Source organism: Neolamprologus multifasciatus, chromosome 2, assembly GCF_963576455.1.
Source record: "Neolamprologus multifasciatus chromosome 2, fNeoMul1.2, whole genome shotgun sequence".
Classification (NCBI taxonomy): domain Eukaryota; kingdom Metazoa; phylum Chordata; class Actinopteri; order Cichliformes; family Cichlidae; genus Neolamprologus; species Neolamprologus multifasciatus.
Genome location: NC_140440.1, coordinates 33,545,254 through 33,561,840, shown reverse-complemented (window position 1 = coordinate 33,561,840; position 16,587 = coordinate 33,545,254). Strand labels below are relative to the sequence as shown.

Here is a 16,587-nt window from a genome sequence, read left to right as displayed (position 1 = left end):
TTTATTTTGATAGCTGTGTGCGCGTGTGGCGTTTTACCGCTGAGCTGTTGCGGACTTGACGCTAGTCTGTCCAGCTGAGCTGTTTATCTTCCAGGAAAGTGAGTGTGGGTAAGTGACGACACTTCCCCCTCTCTCCTCAGATCCAGAACTTTTTCCCTTCTTAGTTTCTGGACGCTGGGAAGTGAAGCTTTTTCCTCTTTCTCTTTTTTCAGTTAAAAAACTAAACTCCAACATGTCGCCACCGTCTCGACGGCTTCAGACGAAGCCAGTGATTACCTGCCTGAAGACTTTCCTCATCTCCTACAGCCTCATTTTCTGGGTGAGTCGCCGGACTTGCAAAAGGGAAGGGGAGAAGGGGGCTACAGGCTAACGAAGGAGCAACAATGGGCTCCGAGCAGCGGCTATGCCAACGAGGCTCACGACACGGCTTCTTGAAATCACTGCAGAAGTTAAATTTTCTGAAAAAAAATGTCCACGAGTCAGAGTAGAGATAGTTTTATGTCGACGGTAATAACCACTTGTGGAAAAAAATCCACCCAGTGTTCGCCTTTATTACCCCTGGAAGTTGCCATTAGCCGTTAAAGTACACTAATAAAGTCACTAATGCACTTCTCAAACCTCAGTGTCACTTTTTATTTTGTTTGTTTGTTTGTTTGTTTTTAACGGATATTTAATAAAGTAAATACATTACATCTTATGTCAGACTAAAACTTAAACTTAATGTTTAATTAACTACGAGGAAATTAATATTAATAATCCCAGGTAACTCGTGGAAGGCTTTTAATTTGACTGCATTCCTCCCGTTTCCGGTTAAAATTATTGACCTTGTGCCACATTACTGCTAAACATTCGAGATGCATTCATATATCTGCTTTGAGACCTTTTTTCTTGTGAGATAACATATCTTGACTTGTGTAAACTAGAGCCAGACAACGTGTGGGACAAGGCACCTGGTCGCCTGTATAATCGGCTATAGTGGTTATTTTTGCTCATTTACCAGTCCACCAGTAGAACTAGCAAACATTTTGACCAGTAGTTCATGCCATTAGATGTATGTTGTTGGTTTACTTTGTTTTTGTTGCCACGCTCATCACAGTGTCCTTTGGTGTTACACAGCAGATTGACCTTCATCACAATCTGTGATCAGTCACCTTTGTTACACGCCTTGGCAGATAAATCAGTGCACTCCTATTAATGTCTGCTGTTAACCTGTGCTGCCATATAGTGATCATCTCATCCTAGCATTTCATCTCATCTAGTTCTCAGTTTTTTGTTCCCCTTTTCTTTTTCTTTTTTAATGCACAGCTGTTGTTCAAAACCTCTGCATACTTCTCAGATTCGAGGATTTGATGTAGGGCTTCAACTCGTAATTTTTCTTCCACACAGTTTGCTGAAACTGTTATTTTTTTTACGAGTAGACGATTAATGGTTTTGTCTGAAAAGGTCAGAGATAATTTGATGATTGCAGCTCAGTTTCATATCATGATTAGATGACATTTCATTGAAGCCGGGCAAAGGTTTTTATATACACGTGCAACAAGAATACTACATGAGATGATTTATGGAATAAAGCACAGATTGCAGAATAACGCTTCAGATTTCTTGTTTACTCTAAACAAAACTGTTTAAAGCTCCATAGTTAATCATTTAATTTTCGTACATAGATTATTTCATTTGATCTAGTGCTAATTTGCAGCTGTGGTTGGATGGTTTTCCTTATGGAAGTACAAATGTTTAGAAGAAAAATGCAGTTTTTCATTTTTATTAATGAATTTATTTTGGGCCCCCTTTTTGTATCGGTGAAACAAAGATTTCTTCATCAGGTCCAACATAACCTGGGGCTAGTGAAAAAGGACATTGGGCAACTTGCTACCACTTCCTCTTTTTGTACCAGTGACTGTGTTTCCACCAGTCACTTCCCCTTTGAAGCAAACTTTTAAAGATGGTGATGTTCTTAGCTTTTCCAATCAAAGCCGGTTTGTTTTACACCACGACAACGAAGCTGAATTAGTAAATGTTTAATTAAAGATGTGCGTGTGCAAACTGCAAGCTTAGACTCTCAGATATTTGGTTAAACTTTGCTGTAGGCTCACAGCAGTCAGCGTGTCTCCAGCAACAATAACAGCAGGGATGAGCCTACAGGGGCTCGAAGCTTACTTTTGTTTTTAACTAGTGGTATATAAATTAACTGACTTTTGTGGGCCAATTTAAAAAAATAAATAAATTAAAGGGCACAATAAAAGTCTGATATAGTGCCCCAGTGGCCCACAGAGGATCAACTATTCTGTTTACGATGCCTCATTTTAATATAATGACCCAACTTTCAGTTAACACACTGTCTGAAGAGTTAGTCAGCCAAAACAGATCAAATTGATCTTCAGTGTCTTTCCTGCATTAGAAACATGTTGGCAACTCCAAATGACGATGTAATCGGATCATAATTAAAAACATTTAAATAGGGGTTTCATAAACTTATGCATAAATTATTTTTCTTCTAATCAGATCAGAAGTTACAGCAAAATGCACTGATTTTGATTTCCTGACTCAGGTTAAAATGTGTTTATCAATTGGTCAGGAACAACTAAATGCAACTTTGTTGCTTTAACTATACGCAGGCTTATTTTGAAGTAGGACAAACCCTGATCTGATTGTCACATTTTAAAAAGCAGAGCAGTGTTATCATCTTTAGGTAATATATCAGTGAAACCCTGCTTCCGTTGGTTATTTACAGGAGTAAAAAACTGAATATATCTTCAAATTAGAGCTTGTGGTTTAAATTTCTGCAGTTGGGAAATAACATGTTGTTTTACTATTTTCACAGTTTAATAACCAAAAACAAACGCAACAGTAATTTCTTGTTGCCGGACCCATTTACGCTTAAATCATGTTTCATCACAAAACGAAACAAACAAACAGGAGCTTGTCTGTGGAGGAAAACAGATGCTTCCAGTTGTTCTCGGTGTTAGTCTTTGCTCTGAGCAAACAGCCCTGTGAGGCTCCTGCTTCTGCTAACACAGACTTCAGGCCTGTGCTTTTATCTGACAATTTATTGCTGCTGCCTGGCTGAGCCGATGCCTCCCCTCAGGCTCATGACTTGTGTGGGGGAGCGTTAAAGGAAAAGCTGCTGAGATTGAGATTAAATCAGACTGAGGCTCGAATCCCAGGCGTGTTCTTACTAAAACACGCGAGGCAGGTAGATGAATAATCCGCAGCATATTAAGCGTGTATTGTGAACGGAAAGGCTGTATCCTGTTTGCCTCAGATACAATCTACCCCCTGCCTCATCTACATTTGCTCCCCTGAGATCAGTGCAGATTTAATAAAGGAAGTCACTAAAGGAAATTGTGTTTTCTCTGGATGCAGACCGACACAGTTCTCAAGTAAAAGTGTCCTGAGATTCAAGGTAGATCACCAGTCTGTCAAAGTACATACACATGCAGAATAATTGATTTAGAATGTTTTTAAGTGTCTATAATTACCAAAAAAATGGTTTTATTATCATATGTGACATATTTTGGAAGCTGAAGTCAGTAGATATTTTCCCCCTCGGGTGATCCACAGATAAATTAATTAGCTTTCTCTTTCTTTAATTAAGCTGCTCATTGTTTATGATTTTCCCTAGAGCTACATAATAAATTGAAATGAAATGAGTAACTGGTTGGTCTTGACTCGTATCTATCACAGGTCCTAAAAGCCTTTCTTGCGTTCGTCTGTTGATCTTTGATGCTTGAGCTGACTCGCCCTTCTGTTGTCTCCAGGTCACAGGCGTGATCCTGCTGGCCGTTGGCGTGTGGGGGAAGGTAAGCTTGGAGACCTATTTCTCCCTGGCTGCTGAGGAGAGCACCAACGCGCCATATGTCCTCATCGGGACCGGAGCCATCATCGTTATCTTCGGATTGTTCGGCTGCTTCGCCACATGCCGCGGCAGCCCGTGGATGCTCAAACTGGTCGGTGAAAGAGCAGTAGGAGACATTCCCAGTCTCAGAGATGACCTTGCATGACTGTTTTTTTTTTGTCTTTTGTGTTTCTCAGTATGCCATGTTTTTGACCTTGGTCTTCCTGGCTGAGCTCGTGGCTGGAGTTTCAGGCTTCATCTTCAGGCATGAGGTGAGTTAAACTCACAGTTGGTACGCTTGAATCAAAATGAAACTGTAACATGACCCTGAGGGAATGTTTGTCATTTATTTTCATGGGTGAAAGTTTCTCGAAACAGGTTAAAACAAGTTCAACATCACAAACGGTGAAATCGTGCAATCACATGAGCGTCTGCAGCAAAACGATGAATACCACTATTGTGATACCCGTTATCTCTCAGTCAGGTTTCAGCTAGCACAACTCAAAGTCAACCCCTCTGTTATCTATGTGACGCCTTTATTTTGAACTCATCAGATCAAAGCCACGCTGGACAACGTCTATAAAAACGCAGTGAAAACCTACACCAGCACGGACAGCAAGAATCCAGTGGACACCATCCAGAGGAATGTAAGTGGGAGATTTTCCATCACCCTAGTGGCGTTGCATTTATGACTTTGTTTCTCTGTAACCACCAAAGGGCTCTTGTTTATATGAGAACATTTTAAAGGTCGACTCAACGCTGAACGCACAGGAGCACTCTCCATGAACCATGTTGCTCTCATCGCTGAAGGTGTCTTCTCAAAGGGTGAATCCACAACATGGCTTTGTTTTCATTTTTTGTTGTTGTGACTCTTTGCTTTTAGTTGCACTGCTGCGGGGTGTATAATTACACAGACTGGAACAATACAAAGTACTTTCAAGAGAAAGGCATCCCGGTCAGCTGCTGTAAAGACGGCGATAACTGCTCACCAGAAACACTGAAGGATCTTGCCAAGGCTGAGAATGTGGTGTACACAACGGTGAGTTTGGAACAAGCAGTTCATCTCAAAAATGGTCAGCTGTATTTGTAAAAGGTTTCGGTTCAATATAACTTTGTTTAATTCTGGGTTTGTTTTTTCCTGTTGTGAAGGGCTGCTTTGCGCTGGTAAGCACCACAATGGAGAACAACCTGGGAATAATTGCTGGGATTTCTTTTGGAATTGCCTTCTTTCAGGTACGTCTAATATTCTGTTAGATGGAAACAGTTTGTGGCTACAAACCAAAGAAAAGCTGAACAATTGAACATCTGAAGCCGGATGTAGGAACCAATTAGTACTGTTTTTCTTGAAGTAATAAACAACCTATGTTAATTCAATTAAATGTGATTTATGTAGTGCCAATTCACAACGGTCACCCCCAAGCCACTTTATATTATAAGGTGAAGACTCTAAAATGTTAGAGAGCCCAACAACCAAATTATCCTATGAGCAAGGACTTGGTGACTGTGGGAAGAAAGAACGCCCAGCAAAAGCACAGAGAGGCAAGGACAGAACACAAACTGTGGGAGAGTAGACAAAAGTTTGTGACGTGCAGTATTGGCATGTAAACACGTCAGGATTGAAAAGAGGAGTGGAGAAAAATCCTCACCGTATTAATGCAACTATGGGAATGTTTCAGGCTCACCTGATCCTGCTTTAACAAAAAGGAATGTTTTAAGCCTAACTAAGGAATCACAGCAGTCTGCCTCAAAGTAACAAATCTAAGAAAAGGTTTTTCATCATCACTTTGAGACAAGATGTTTCTACTCTCTGTTCTATTAATGAAAAAGCTCCGTTTTCACCACGTTAGGATGAAAATAAAAGGACAGGCAGATCAGCTGGAGGGTTTGTCTTGATTTTTTTATTTTATTTTGCTGTGACCCACCTCTACTAACCAACAAACAGGAACACAGCAGGAAATGATTTCCAACAGTGAGAGAAAATCTAGTTGAATTGTGGCAACATAAGCTTGTTTGTGTGATGTGTTCTCCAGCTGTTCTCAAGACTGCACCAAGGGGGGCGTAGCACGGAGACCTAGAGCAGAGCCACAGCAGCTGTGCATCTTGGCTCTGATTCAGCAGTTATTCCCCTCATACAGTCTACATTCTGATATCAGACTCGGGTTTATTGAGCCGCCACGTTGCCCAGTGTGCATTGCTAAAATCACTTGTAGGTCATTTTTGCACAAAGCCGCTCCAAAAGTGGCCACTTGAGACAAGCCCCAAATCAAGCCAGTCACAATAGTCTCCCATGAATCAATATTTAAAGCATTTATAAAGCCATAAAATTTGGGAATTACCCCAAATTCTTTTCATACCTCCACTTAATAATCATTCAATTCAATTTTATTTATATAGCGCCAAATCACAACAAAAGTCGCCTCAAGGCGCTTCATAGATACAGAGAAAAACCCAACAATCATATGACCCCCTATGAGCAAGCACTTTGGCGACAGTGGGAAGGAAAAACTCCCTTTTAACAGGAAGAAACCTCCAACAGAACCAGGCTCAGGGAGGGGCGGGGCCATCTGCTGTGATTGGTTGGGGTGAGAGAAGGAAGACAGGATAAAGACATGCTGTGGAAGAGAGACAGAGATTAATAACAGATATGATTCAATACAGAGAGGTCTGTTAACACATAGTGAGTGAGAAAGGTGACTGGAAAGGAAAAACTCAATGCATCATGGGAATCCCCCGGCAGCCTACGTCTATTGCAGCATAACTAAGGGAGGATTCAGGGTCACCTGGTCCAGCCCTAACTATATGCTTTAGCAAAAAGGAAAGTTTGAAGCCTAATCTTAAAAGTAGAGATAGTGTCTGTCTCCTGAATCCAAACTGGAAGCTGGTTCCACAGAAGAGGGGCCTGAAAACTGAAGGCTCTGCCTCCCATTCTACTTTTAAATACTCTAGGAACAACAAGTAGGCCTGCAGAGCGAGAGCGAAGTGCTCTAATAGGGTGATATGGTACTACAAGGTCATTAAGATTAAGATGGGGCCTGATTATTTAAGACCTTGTGTGTGAGGAGCAGGATTTTGAATTCAATTCTGGATTTAACAGGAAGCCGAGCTAATCATCTTTCACAGATGCTATATTATCGACTGGTTCTTTGTCATGCTGAAGTTTTTGTATACTTCTGTTCCACCATTGTAGCACGGGTGTGGAGAAGGATCTTCCTAGTTCTTTCAGAGTGACTCACAGTGTAGTTAATGTTTACAGTTACTTGTAGCCTGTCTGAGCATTAGTGTGGCTGCTCCATGCAAAGCTCTGACTTAGAGTAAGTGAAGGTTATAAGTGGAAAACTGTGCAACCTGTGGTTCTGCGGTATAGCCACAGTTTTCCAGTCATACGAGAAGTCAAGTCACTTTTATTTATGTAGACTTGACCCAAGTGCTTTCCAGTTAAGACAAATGTAAAATCTTTCCAAGTCTCCAGAAACCAACACAAAACCTGAGTAAACAAACAACGTTGCTACAGTAATGATGAAAGTCATTTAAATAGTTTAAACAGCCCCTAAATCAAATAGGTCACTATAATCACCCATGTTTTAAATTTATTTCGAACATGAGCCATAAGGAAAGAATAATTATAAAACATGTTTAAATTACCATAACACTGTTTGATTATTCATCTAGTAATTTTTTTGTCACTGACCTTGGTTGTCGGGGCAGGAGTCTAAGCATAGACACCCAGACATCTTCTCCAGCTCCTCACAGAAGTGTTCTCAAACCAGCTGAGAGACAGTATCTGTCAAACATGTCCTGGGTCTGCCCCATGGCCTCCTCCCAATTGAAAGTGCTTGAAACACCTCACACAGGAGGCGTCATCTCCCCAAGTGACTGAGCTCCTCCACCTTATCTCTAAGGTTAATTTCTGTCTCTTATATCCACGATGGCCACAGCTCGTGGACATTAGTGAGAGCAGGAACGCAGGTCGACGGGTAACTGAACAGCTTTGCTTTTACATTCAGCTCTCTTCTCCTCAGCAGATCAGTACAGCTGCCACGTTCTCCAGCATCCATCCACACAAAAATATCAAAACCCAGGAATCAACAAAGTATAAGAAAGAGAAACATTTAAAAACTAAAAATGGGACAAGAACAGAATAATTTAATGCAGATATCATGTGTGTTGCTAATGAATACAAGATGTAAATAAATCTGTGAAAACACAAAAAAGGAAGTAATTGTTGCTTGTTTTTTGTTTGTTTGTTTGTTTTTTAAGTAATTTAAGGTTTCAGGAAGCCATAGAAAAAAATTTCAGTTGTCACTTTGGGCCGCAGATTGAAATTTGTGTACTGTGGTTTCAGCTCATTGGGATATTCCTGGCCTGCTGCTTGTCTCGATACATCACCAACAACCAGTATGAGATGGTCTAACAGTCACCTGCCACAGGTATGTCTTTTATGAGGGAGTTATCGTAACAGCTAAGTCATACAGATCGTTCTGAGGAGGATTTGTAACTGGCTTTCTGCTTCTATTTGCAGGTCACTGATGAGCCGGTCCTGATGCGAACTGAGTTGGGATTTTAATATTTTGTGTTTGTGTTTCTTATCATGTAATTTTAGAGATGGAAGACACTCACCGCTTTTTCTTTTATTCAATCTCACCAATGCACAAGGGAATCATGTCTGCGGAGCGTCAAAAAGGGAGAATACTCGAGAGTTGGTGTGACCAAAGATAAAACATTTCACAGGTCATTTGTTATTCTGGGAGTAAATTAGGGAAATTACATTAAGTGTTTATGTTGTGTTTATATTTGAGTTAATTTGACAGCAACATTTTCATTTCTTGTTTCGCAGTTGCCTTGTTTTATAATTTTTTTCGCTAGTAGTCTGTAGCTGAGCAGATGAAATGTAGACAATAATAAGCTGTTAATGTTAAACTTCTGTGTATCTTTATGTGTGAAGCCTTTATAAGCCCTAGAAATGGACAGGTCACCTTCCTGAAGTCAAGTACAAATGATTTATAGGAGCTGTGTGGGAAAGCGAGCCCTACCAATTATGTGTGTCAACTACACCTGACTTCTTACCACAGTTTTCAGTGTTAGTGTTATTCTTGTGTGGATGCATGTGAAATACTTGAAAATAAAAGATGAAATCCAGTGTCTCTGACAGTGTGCGTTCTTAGCGACTGTCTGTACAGCTGTTTGCTCACAAAAAAAAGAAAGAAAGAAACACAAATATTCTGGCAGCCGGTGATTTTTGGCAGACGAACATGCCCTGGATATTTGGGGCCTTTAGAAGAATGCTAATAAACTTCAAGATATGAAAGCATCTCAGTTTTTCAGTGGAAGACAACTTTATGGATTTAAATAGCATGTTTGATGTGTGATTAAAGTAACTGCACATAAAAATACTAAATACTAAAAATGCCTGAATGATCAAGTAAGAATTTACCATCCACTTTGTTAAGATTCTCATTTTTTTTTTTCATAATGCACTCTAATTGCATCTGTAACATAAAGACCTGTCACAGTTACACTATTAAACTACACACTAAAAACACAGTGCGGCCTTGAACTTTCATCCAGGGCTGTGGCTGACAGCCAGGAAAACCAGACTCCCCTTCATTACCTAACTTCTATAATTTGCAGGGGTGAAGTTAAAGGGTGAACACCACATTGTTCTTCACTTCTACCACTCAGCATAGTAAAAGATGGTTGTATCCCAATTCAGGGTCTGCAGCCTTAAAGTACGCAGCCTCAAAGTACGCAGCCTCAAAGTACGCAGCCTCAAAGTACGCAGCCTCAACGATCCTCGAGGGCCGCGTACTTAAAGACCGCTAAGGCCGGAAGTGCGAGGCTTGTGAAATGGGACGGTCTAGCCTCCGTCGCGCTGCCCAGGTTGCCTAGCAACCATGATACTAACAGCTGGAAACGTTTCATACAGCTTTGTTTGACAGAAATGAAGGAGAAAATCTTTTGTTCATTTGTTTGTTTGTTTCTACATGAGCTTTGATCATTCTCTGTAAGATTAAGCTCAGCTATTGAACGGCGTATATTTTAAAGTAAAGGCTTTAAAACCAAGTTAGTACAAACGTCACTAATGTCACATGACTTTGCCGACATGTGGCCAACAGGAATGTTTTAATGTTCTTCGTTATTAAACATATGCACATAAATAAGTGACATAATATTCAGTACTTAAAGTTTACTCTTCGGGTGCCCCTCATCCGCCGTTTTTTTCGGCAAAATTATCCACACCCACCGCCGCGCTATGCATTCTGGGATATGTTGGGCCACGAAGTCTACACCGCCACGTCCTTAAAATTCAGGGAAATTAAGGACGCATTTGAGGGCCGCATTTCGAGCAGCCTTCGAATTGGGACAGCCTTCGTCGCGTCGCGGTGACGTAATCGGCCTTAAAACGCGGCCTTTAAGGCTGCAGACCCTGAATTGGGATGCAGCCGATGTAAACAGCTGTAACATGGCTACACGCTGTCAGCTCGATCGCCTCGTCGTTGAATCTCGTGCTTCGCTGCAGCTGTTGTATTTTCACAGGCTAGTCGTTTCTCCTAATGTGTATGAAGGTGGTAGGTCTTTGTGCAATGGTTTGATATTTCATTCGAATAAACCTTTTTTCATTCTAAAATATGAGCCTGGAAGCCTTGGGGAAAAAATTATTGTTGTGGCCAAATAATAAAAGCACAACCTACGTCTCTAATTTCAGGTTTAACTGTTTGCATAGCAAAAGAAACAGTCACCGGGTGTAGCTGACGTGATGTGCACGTGCAGGAGGTATAACCACCAGTTATACCTCTGTGCTTTGGTAATATGCCGTTGTTGACAAAATAAATATCAACACAGTCTATGCTGATTGAACTCAAAACTTCTACAAAGGCCTGAGAGATGTTGCTCATTTGCAGTTTGTTAAATAAAGTTTCCTTACAGTTGGTGCGTAGTGCTGTTAATCCTACAGCGCCACTGAGTTAGCGCATGAAGATGACCAGTAGTGGAATGTAACATTTAAACTGTGTTTCTAAACTCTGATACTTGACACTGCTTGTTTTAAGTTTTCAGGTGCTCGCCTGGTACAACATGCTTAATTGCATCATTTAATACTTGCATGAACTCATGTTAACTTACAGGATATGAGCACATAAATATTTTATGGGAGAAAAGAATGTGTTTGAGCAATTGGGCCCCATTCCTTCAACGAGGAGAGTGAACTTGAAGACAGTAAGTGTTTCATGAAGTTCCAGAGAATAGTTATCAACGATAGGCACACACAGAACCATACAATCACACATTAAATGCTTCTAAGAAAATTTAGTTGATGTTCATTAAAATAAAAATACAATTTTAAATGAATCTAAAAACATGAGCATATGTAGAAAACTGTGACATTTTAGTGCCATTATAGCGCTTTATTACCCTGAGGTAACCAGTTTCTGGTGGGGTCAAATTTGACACAGAACACAGAGCATTTTTGTAGCTTTGCCTCTGTACACCAACACATTAGACTGTAAATAAATAATTGAATTCATGCTGATGAATACAAGTAGGCTTCTATAAATATGTATAAGCTTTGGCTATTGCTCACAGCTTAGACACAGGCAACTTGTGACATGCTTTTCAAAGCACTGGCTGCTGGTTTTACTCAGGAAAATTGCAGGTGAAACTAATCCAATAATGCAGGGATGTCAAACTCATTTTACATGACGCACCAAATGCAGCTCCACTTTGATCCTTAGTGTGGCAAATGAATGAAACTCTGCCCTTTGTCAGTGTAAAGAAGTTTCAACTTCACATTTAATCCCTTAGATATCTTAATATAAGAAAAAATTGTGCAATTTCAACAGTTTTTCTACAAGATAAGGAAATGCTGCTGTAGTAAATGAAAAAAGTCCGCCAGCATGACTCTTTGGGCTTAAATTGGAAGAAATAAATGTGTAAATTCACAGTAAATTATCCTGTAATTATAAAACAGAAAATTGTTATTTTACAGAAAATGTCCTTTTTTGTTTGGTTCTTTTTTTTTTTCTTCTTTTACTGTGGACCTAAACAAAACAGAAATGCCTACTTTTCTGTAATTTTATTGTTTATTTATTTATTAATTAACTGCTGCACTAAGATTGGCATTGAGGGAGATCTTTATCAGTGAAAAAAGCTGTAAAACTCGTGAAAATACAGCTAAAAGCCTGAAATTTATGCCAGACTTATAGGGACACCCGTGACACAGTGGATGCTCCACCTGGTGACACGTGCTGCTCCTGGGGTCATGTCTCGTTTGGATGAGTGTATTATTGCATCAGCGAGGACGCTTTAGTTGAACCGACACAACTTAACCGCGAGGCGGCAGTGCTGTGCAAGACATATACAAGCCAATAAAGGACGGAGAGTGAGCGTGTGGGGGGATGGGGGGGATGGGGGGGATCACACTATGCTTAGTTAAACCATCTATGAGTTCATCTCTTGACAAACCCGACGTGCAAAGAGCTGCACGGAGACTTACATCAGTGTTGCCTTCAGGGGACAAACGGCCCGGAAAAGATGAGCAGTAAACAGGGTACAGCTAATTGCAGGCGAGCCCAGAACAAACATATTTGAGTGGCTGCTGCCAGATCTCATTTCATTGGTCAATTCTGGATCAGACGCTGCAGAAGCTCCGCCTGCAGTTGTCATGCAGCCCAACTGGCTCTGCAGTAAAAGCCAAAGAGGCCGGACTTTTAGTCCTTCCTACCGCCCAACCCGGCTGCTGGGTATAAAAACAGCGCTTATCTGTCAGTCAGCTGAAGAAATTTCTATTTTTCTTCCCAGCGGGTGCCGTACGCTGCCTGAGAAAACTTGAGTTAACCAACCAGGACACCAGGAAAGCTTTCCCTCAGGTTTCCAGGTCAGTCTTTTACTCAGTGCCTCTCTAACTGAAGGGATGTTTGAATTTCAGCAGCAGGAAATCGAGGTCATAGCGATGCGCTTCGGGCATGATGGTATAGATTTGAAGCACACGGAAGTCTTATTCATCTGTTTTCTATTAGAGATGTCAGCTCGCTGTGTCGGTGTCCTGCAGCCAGGCTTTAGTCCGGCGTGCTGCAGGTGTTTCATTGTCCGTGCTGATTATGTAAAGCTGTCTCAGAGGGATTTGCCTTTGCTGTGCTGCATTTCTGCAGAGTCTGCTCAATCTCCCTGCACCTTTCCTGCATCCTAATCATCCCTCCCTTCATCCTAATCATCCCTCCCTTCATCTTGCAGATCACCAAAAAAAGCCAAACAGCTCTGCCTTTAAAGATCCACCCGTCTGCGCTACACTGTAACCTCACAGCCTTCAAAATGATGCAGATCAGCAGCGACTCCGTCGGCAACAAGCACTCCCTCATTAACGTCATGCACCGCTTCATAGCGGCCACCAACAACATGGACGAGACCATCATGGTGCCGAGCCTGCTGCGAGACATGCCGCTGGACGAGCAGCAGGCCAACAACAACAACGAACCGCCGTGCAGCAACAAGCAGAGGGACATGTACGAGCATTACCTGCTGCTCAAGTCCATAAAGAACGACATGGAGTGGGGTCTGCTGAAGAGGGAGGTGAGCAGCGGTGCCAGCTTCCTGGAGATGGCGGTGAAGCAGGAAGAGCAGCAGGCGGTGAAGGGAGACGTGCACGTGGATGACAACGCTGACCTGCAGCATCAGTTTCATTATCACCTCAGGGGACTGTTTGGCGTGCTGTCCAAGCTGACCATGCAGGCAGACCACCTCACCAACAGGTACAAGAGGGAAATTGGAGGAGGAAACTTCATGAGATAGAAGTAACTGCATCGGTTTTCCTCGCCCTTTTCTCCTCAAACTGACTTGAAATAGTGAGGCGTTTTGTGATGGGCCAGATCTCTTCCAAAACTCTCAGATGGACGGTAAACTGACCAGAGCAACCACTCCTGGCTTCTCCTGCTACTATCCTGCTCCTCCGCCCCCTCCCATCAAATGAATAAAAAAATAAACCAGTGATCCCTGCGCATGTCGTCAGCCGGCCTCTTCTGGAGAGGCTGGCATGTTCGTGCTTGGTGGAGGTTTACTGAATCAAGTCCCGATGAAGCACAGCTCTGATTTTAGGCAGAACTATTTCCCTCACGTGATCTGCATTTCAAATTTACATGAATTTCAAGTTGAAGTGAATAAAGTTTCTGCCCATAGGAGATATTGAATGCTGGCTATTCTGTCCCTCCTTGTAAAAATGGTCATTTTATTAAAGCTGAGCTGAAGGGTTCTTGCCTGCAGAGGTTTTAAAGCGTTCCACTCAATGCTACAACAAGGTGTGCCTTGACTTTTTGTACCATACCCTGTTCAATTCCTTCCCACGTTGTCACTGTAAGTTGTTCATTATATAGCTTAAATGTTTGTCTATGGAAACTTAATTTGAAAATCCAATTTTATATTGATGCAGTAAAATGGAAATAAACATGAAGCTAATAATATTTGTCTTGTCTGTCATTAGTAACAGGAAGGATGTTCAGACTCAAGTAGCCTGCCTATAAATAGATGTTTACCTCAATCTCTGCTCGGATGTAAACTAGTCTCTGATGTGACATTCTTGGCGAAAGATGATATTTAAGCTAAACTTCTGAGGGGAAACCCTTAAAACGAAGAGATGTTGGTCAGGCCTGTGCAATGTTAATGTTTCAAAATGAGTATGCAGATGTTGCAAGAGTAATTCTAGCAGGGTTTCAGCAGGGCGTGGCAACTTTGGCACTAAATGAGTAAGCAGTGCTGGGATCTCAACACCATTTAATCTTGTATCTGATGCAAATTGCCTGGAGTCTGTTTTAAGCACTTCAGTATATCATCTAAAGTACATGGGCACAAGTTTATATATATGTGTGTGTAATTGGACTCTTACCTCAATGCATATTCAAGCCAAGTTGCTTAAATCTTAAAAAAATAGGCAATGAAATCCTTAAATTTGACTTTGCTGAAATCAAATTGCCAACAATCAGTTTCAGAATGTTGAACCCTGAACTTTCCCATCAGAACTGAATAATCCTGCAACAAAGTTTAAATCTCACACTGTACAAATGGTAGCTGCAAGAGGACAAACGGCAGTAAAGCAATCTGAGCCACCACGGTTGATAAGACTTTATTTGGGTGAGACAAATTTGATAATAAAACAGCAAATGGTGACAGAGAACATGGTCTGAACCTCAAGTAGTTTTGGAAGATTTGCTTCATCACATTTAGTTGATCTGTAAGTTGCTCCAACCAGAAGCCCATCAATCCATCCATCGCTGAGTAAAGCCCTCCCCTTAGCAACAGCTCCACCAAGAGCAGCCAATCCAGTTGCAGAGAGTCCCTCCCCCCTCCCTCTTTTCTCTCTCAAAGGCACAGCAGTGATTAAGAGATTGTAATGTGGTGAGGGCCATCCAGGAAGCGATGGGTCCAACACACTGGCGCTCCTCTGGCGAGCAGCGGCGAGGACGCTGGGGTCAGGGAGTTTGCATGGAAAGTGCTGTGGCGAGAGGCTGCAGTTCTCCTCTGTCTCCTCTCACAATGGGCCTCACAGATGGCTGCGAATCAAAATGGCTGTGCTGGTCAGTGTGCCTCAGCCCACTCAGATAAACTGGGTTAACCCAACTGGTGACAGCTGGCCACATGGGGAATGCAACCTTTACACTGATCTGATTTATAACTAAGAAATAAATCCATGTCTGTTCATTTATTTTTATTCTATTTCTAACTTTGCTTTAATTCGATGCTTGTAAAAATCCACTGTCCACACCAGCACATCATCAAATGGTTCGAGATTAGCTTTTAATATAATGGAGTTCTCAGCTAGTACACAGTAAACAGCTGGTGGAGACCAAAAACTGAGCTTTAAGAGTAGATACTGGAATTACAATGTCCAGTTATATACAGTTAGGTCCATAATTTGTTGGACAAAGACACAGTTTTCATAGTTTTACCTTTGTAACCCAAATCTGGAGGTTTTGCAAATGTTTTGAATTAACTGTTCAGGAGTTATTGCACAGCGCTCCATTTTTAGAGGTTTAAAATTAATTGGACAAACGAATATATTAAATATGAGGACTGGTTTTAATTCTTGGATGAAAATTATTTGCAGACAATGTTTGAAATCCATGGACATGACCAATTGCTGTGCTTCCTCCATTGAGGTGCTCCTTTTCCTGCTTCAGTTGTTGCTTGAATTTGGGTCTCTCTGCATTCACTTTTGTATTTAATGACTGAAAAGCTGTTCTACTGGCCTCAGATCAGGTGAGTGACTTAACTATTGAGTATTATCCCAGTTCTTTAATTGAAAAATTCCTGTTTTGCTCCATGTGCTACTGTGGTGGTGTACAGTAGCACCAACAAATTGGTGTCTTTTGCCTGGCAACAAATTAGTGATCTGACTGTGCAAACACAGCTACAGTAATGTTGCTATGCCCATGCAGACTTCTGAATGTCTATATAAGCAAATGTTTGCTCAGAAGTTTGCTTGTTTTAACAGCTTTGCATGTGGCTACAAAACGAGTGTTGCAGGTTTATAGTAATGTTTGTTTTTTCTGTTTATATGTGCCTCTTGTCCCTGCGGGTAGTTTATCCTTCAAGCTCAGATCCTCTACCAGAGGCCTGGGAGCTTGAGGGTCCTGCGCAGTATCTTAGCTGTTCCCAGGACTGCGCTCTTCTCGACAGAGATCTTCGATGTTGTTCCCGGGATCTGCTGGAGTCACTCGCCTAGCTTGGGAGGCACTGCACCGAGTGCTCCGATTACCACGGGGACCACCGTT

General features: G+C 41.6%; 2 protein-coding genes across 4 annotated transcripts; both read left to right on the top strand.

Moving 5' to 3' along the window:
• On the top strand, window positions 1–8,971 carry tspan6 (tetraspanin 6). 2 transcript variants are annotated; one of them, XM_085130339.1, is made up of 9 exons: window positions 1–108; window positions 213–319; window positions 3,759–3,947; window positions 4,033–4,107; window positions 4,390–4,482; window positions 4,719–4,874; window positions 4,985–5,068; window positions 8,178–8,262; window positions 8,355–8,971. In XM_085130339.1, exons 2-8 carry the CDS (start codon window positions 233–235, stop codon window positions 8,244–8,246), a joined length of 753 nt encoding a protein of 250 aa, XP_084986465.1. In that variant the 5' UTR covers window positions 1–108; window positions 213–232; the 3' UTR covers window positions 8,247–8,262; window positions 8,355–8,971. The 2 variants fall into 2 exon arrangements, with proteins under 2 accessions (XP_084986465.1, XP_084986461.1); XM_085130335.1 differs by lacking the exon at window positions 1–108 and having other exon boundaries at window positions 115–319.
• Window positions 8,972–12,544: 3,573 nt separating this feature from the next.
• On the top strand, window positions 12,545–14,278 carry mid1ip1l (MID1 interacting protein 1, like). Of its 2 annotated transcripts, none has more exons than XM_085130346.1 (2): window positions 12,545–12,704; window positions 13,061–14,278. In XM_085130346.1, exon 2 carries the CDS (start codon window positions 13,139–13,141, stop codon window positions 13,613–13,615), a length of 477 nt encoding a protein of 158 aa, XP_084986472.1. In that variant the 5' UTR covers window positions 12,545–12,704; window positions 13,061–13,138; the 3' UTR covers window positions 13,616–14,278. The 2 variants fall into 2 exon arrangements, with proteins under 2 accessions (XP_084986472.1, XP_084986479.1); XM_085130353.1 differs by having other exon boundaries at window positions 12,594–12,710; window positions 13,066–14,278.
• Window positions 14,279–16,587: the final 2,309 nt, after the last annotated feature.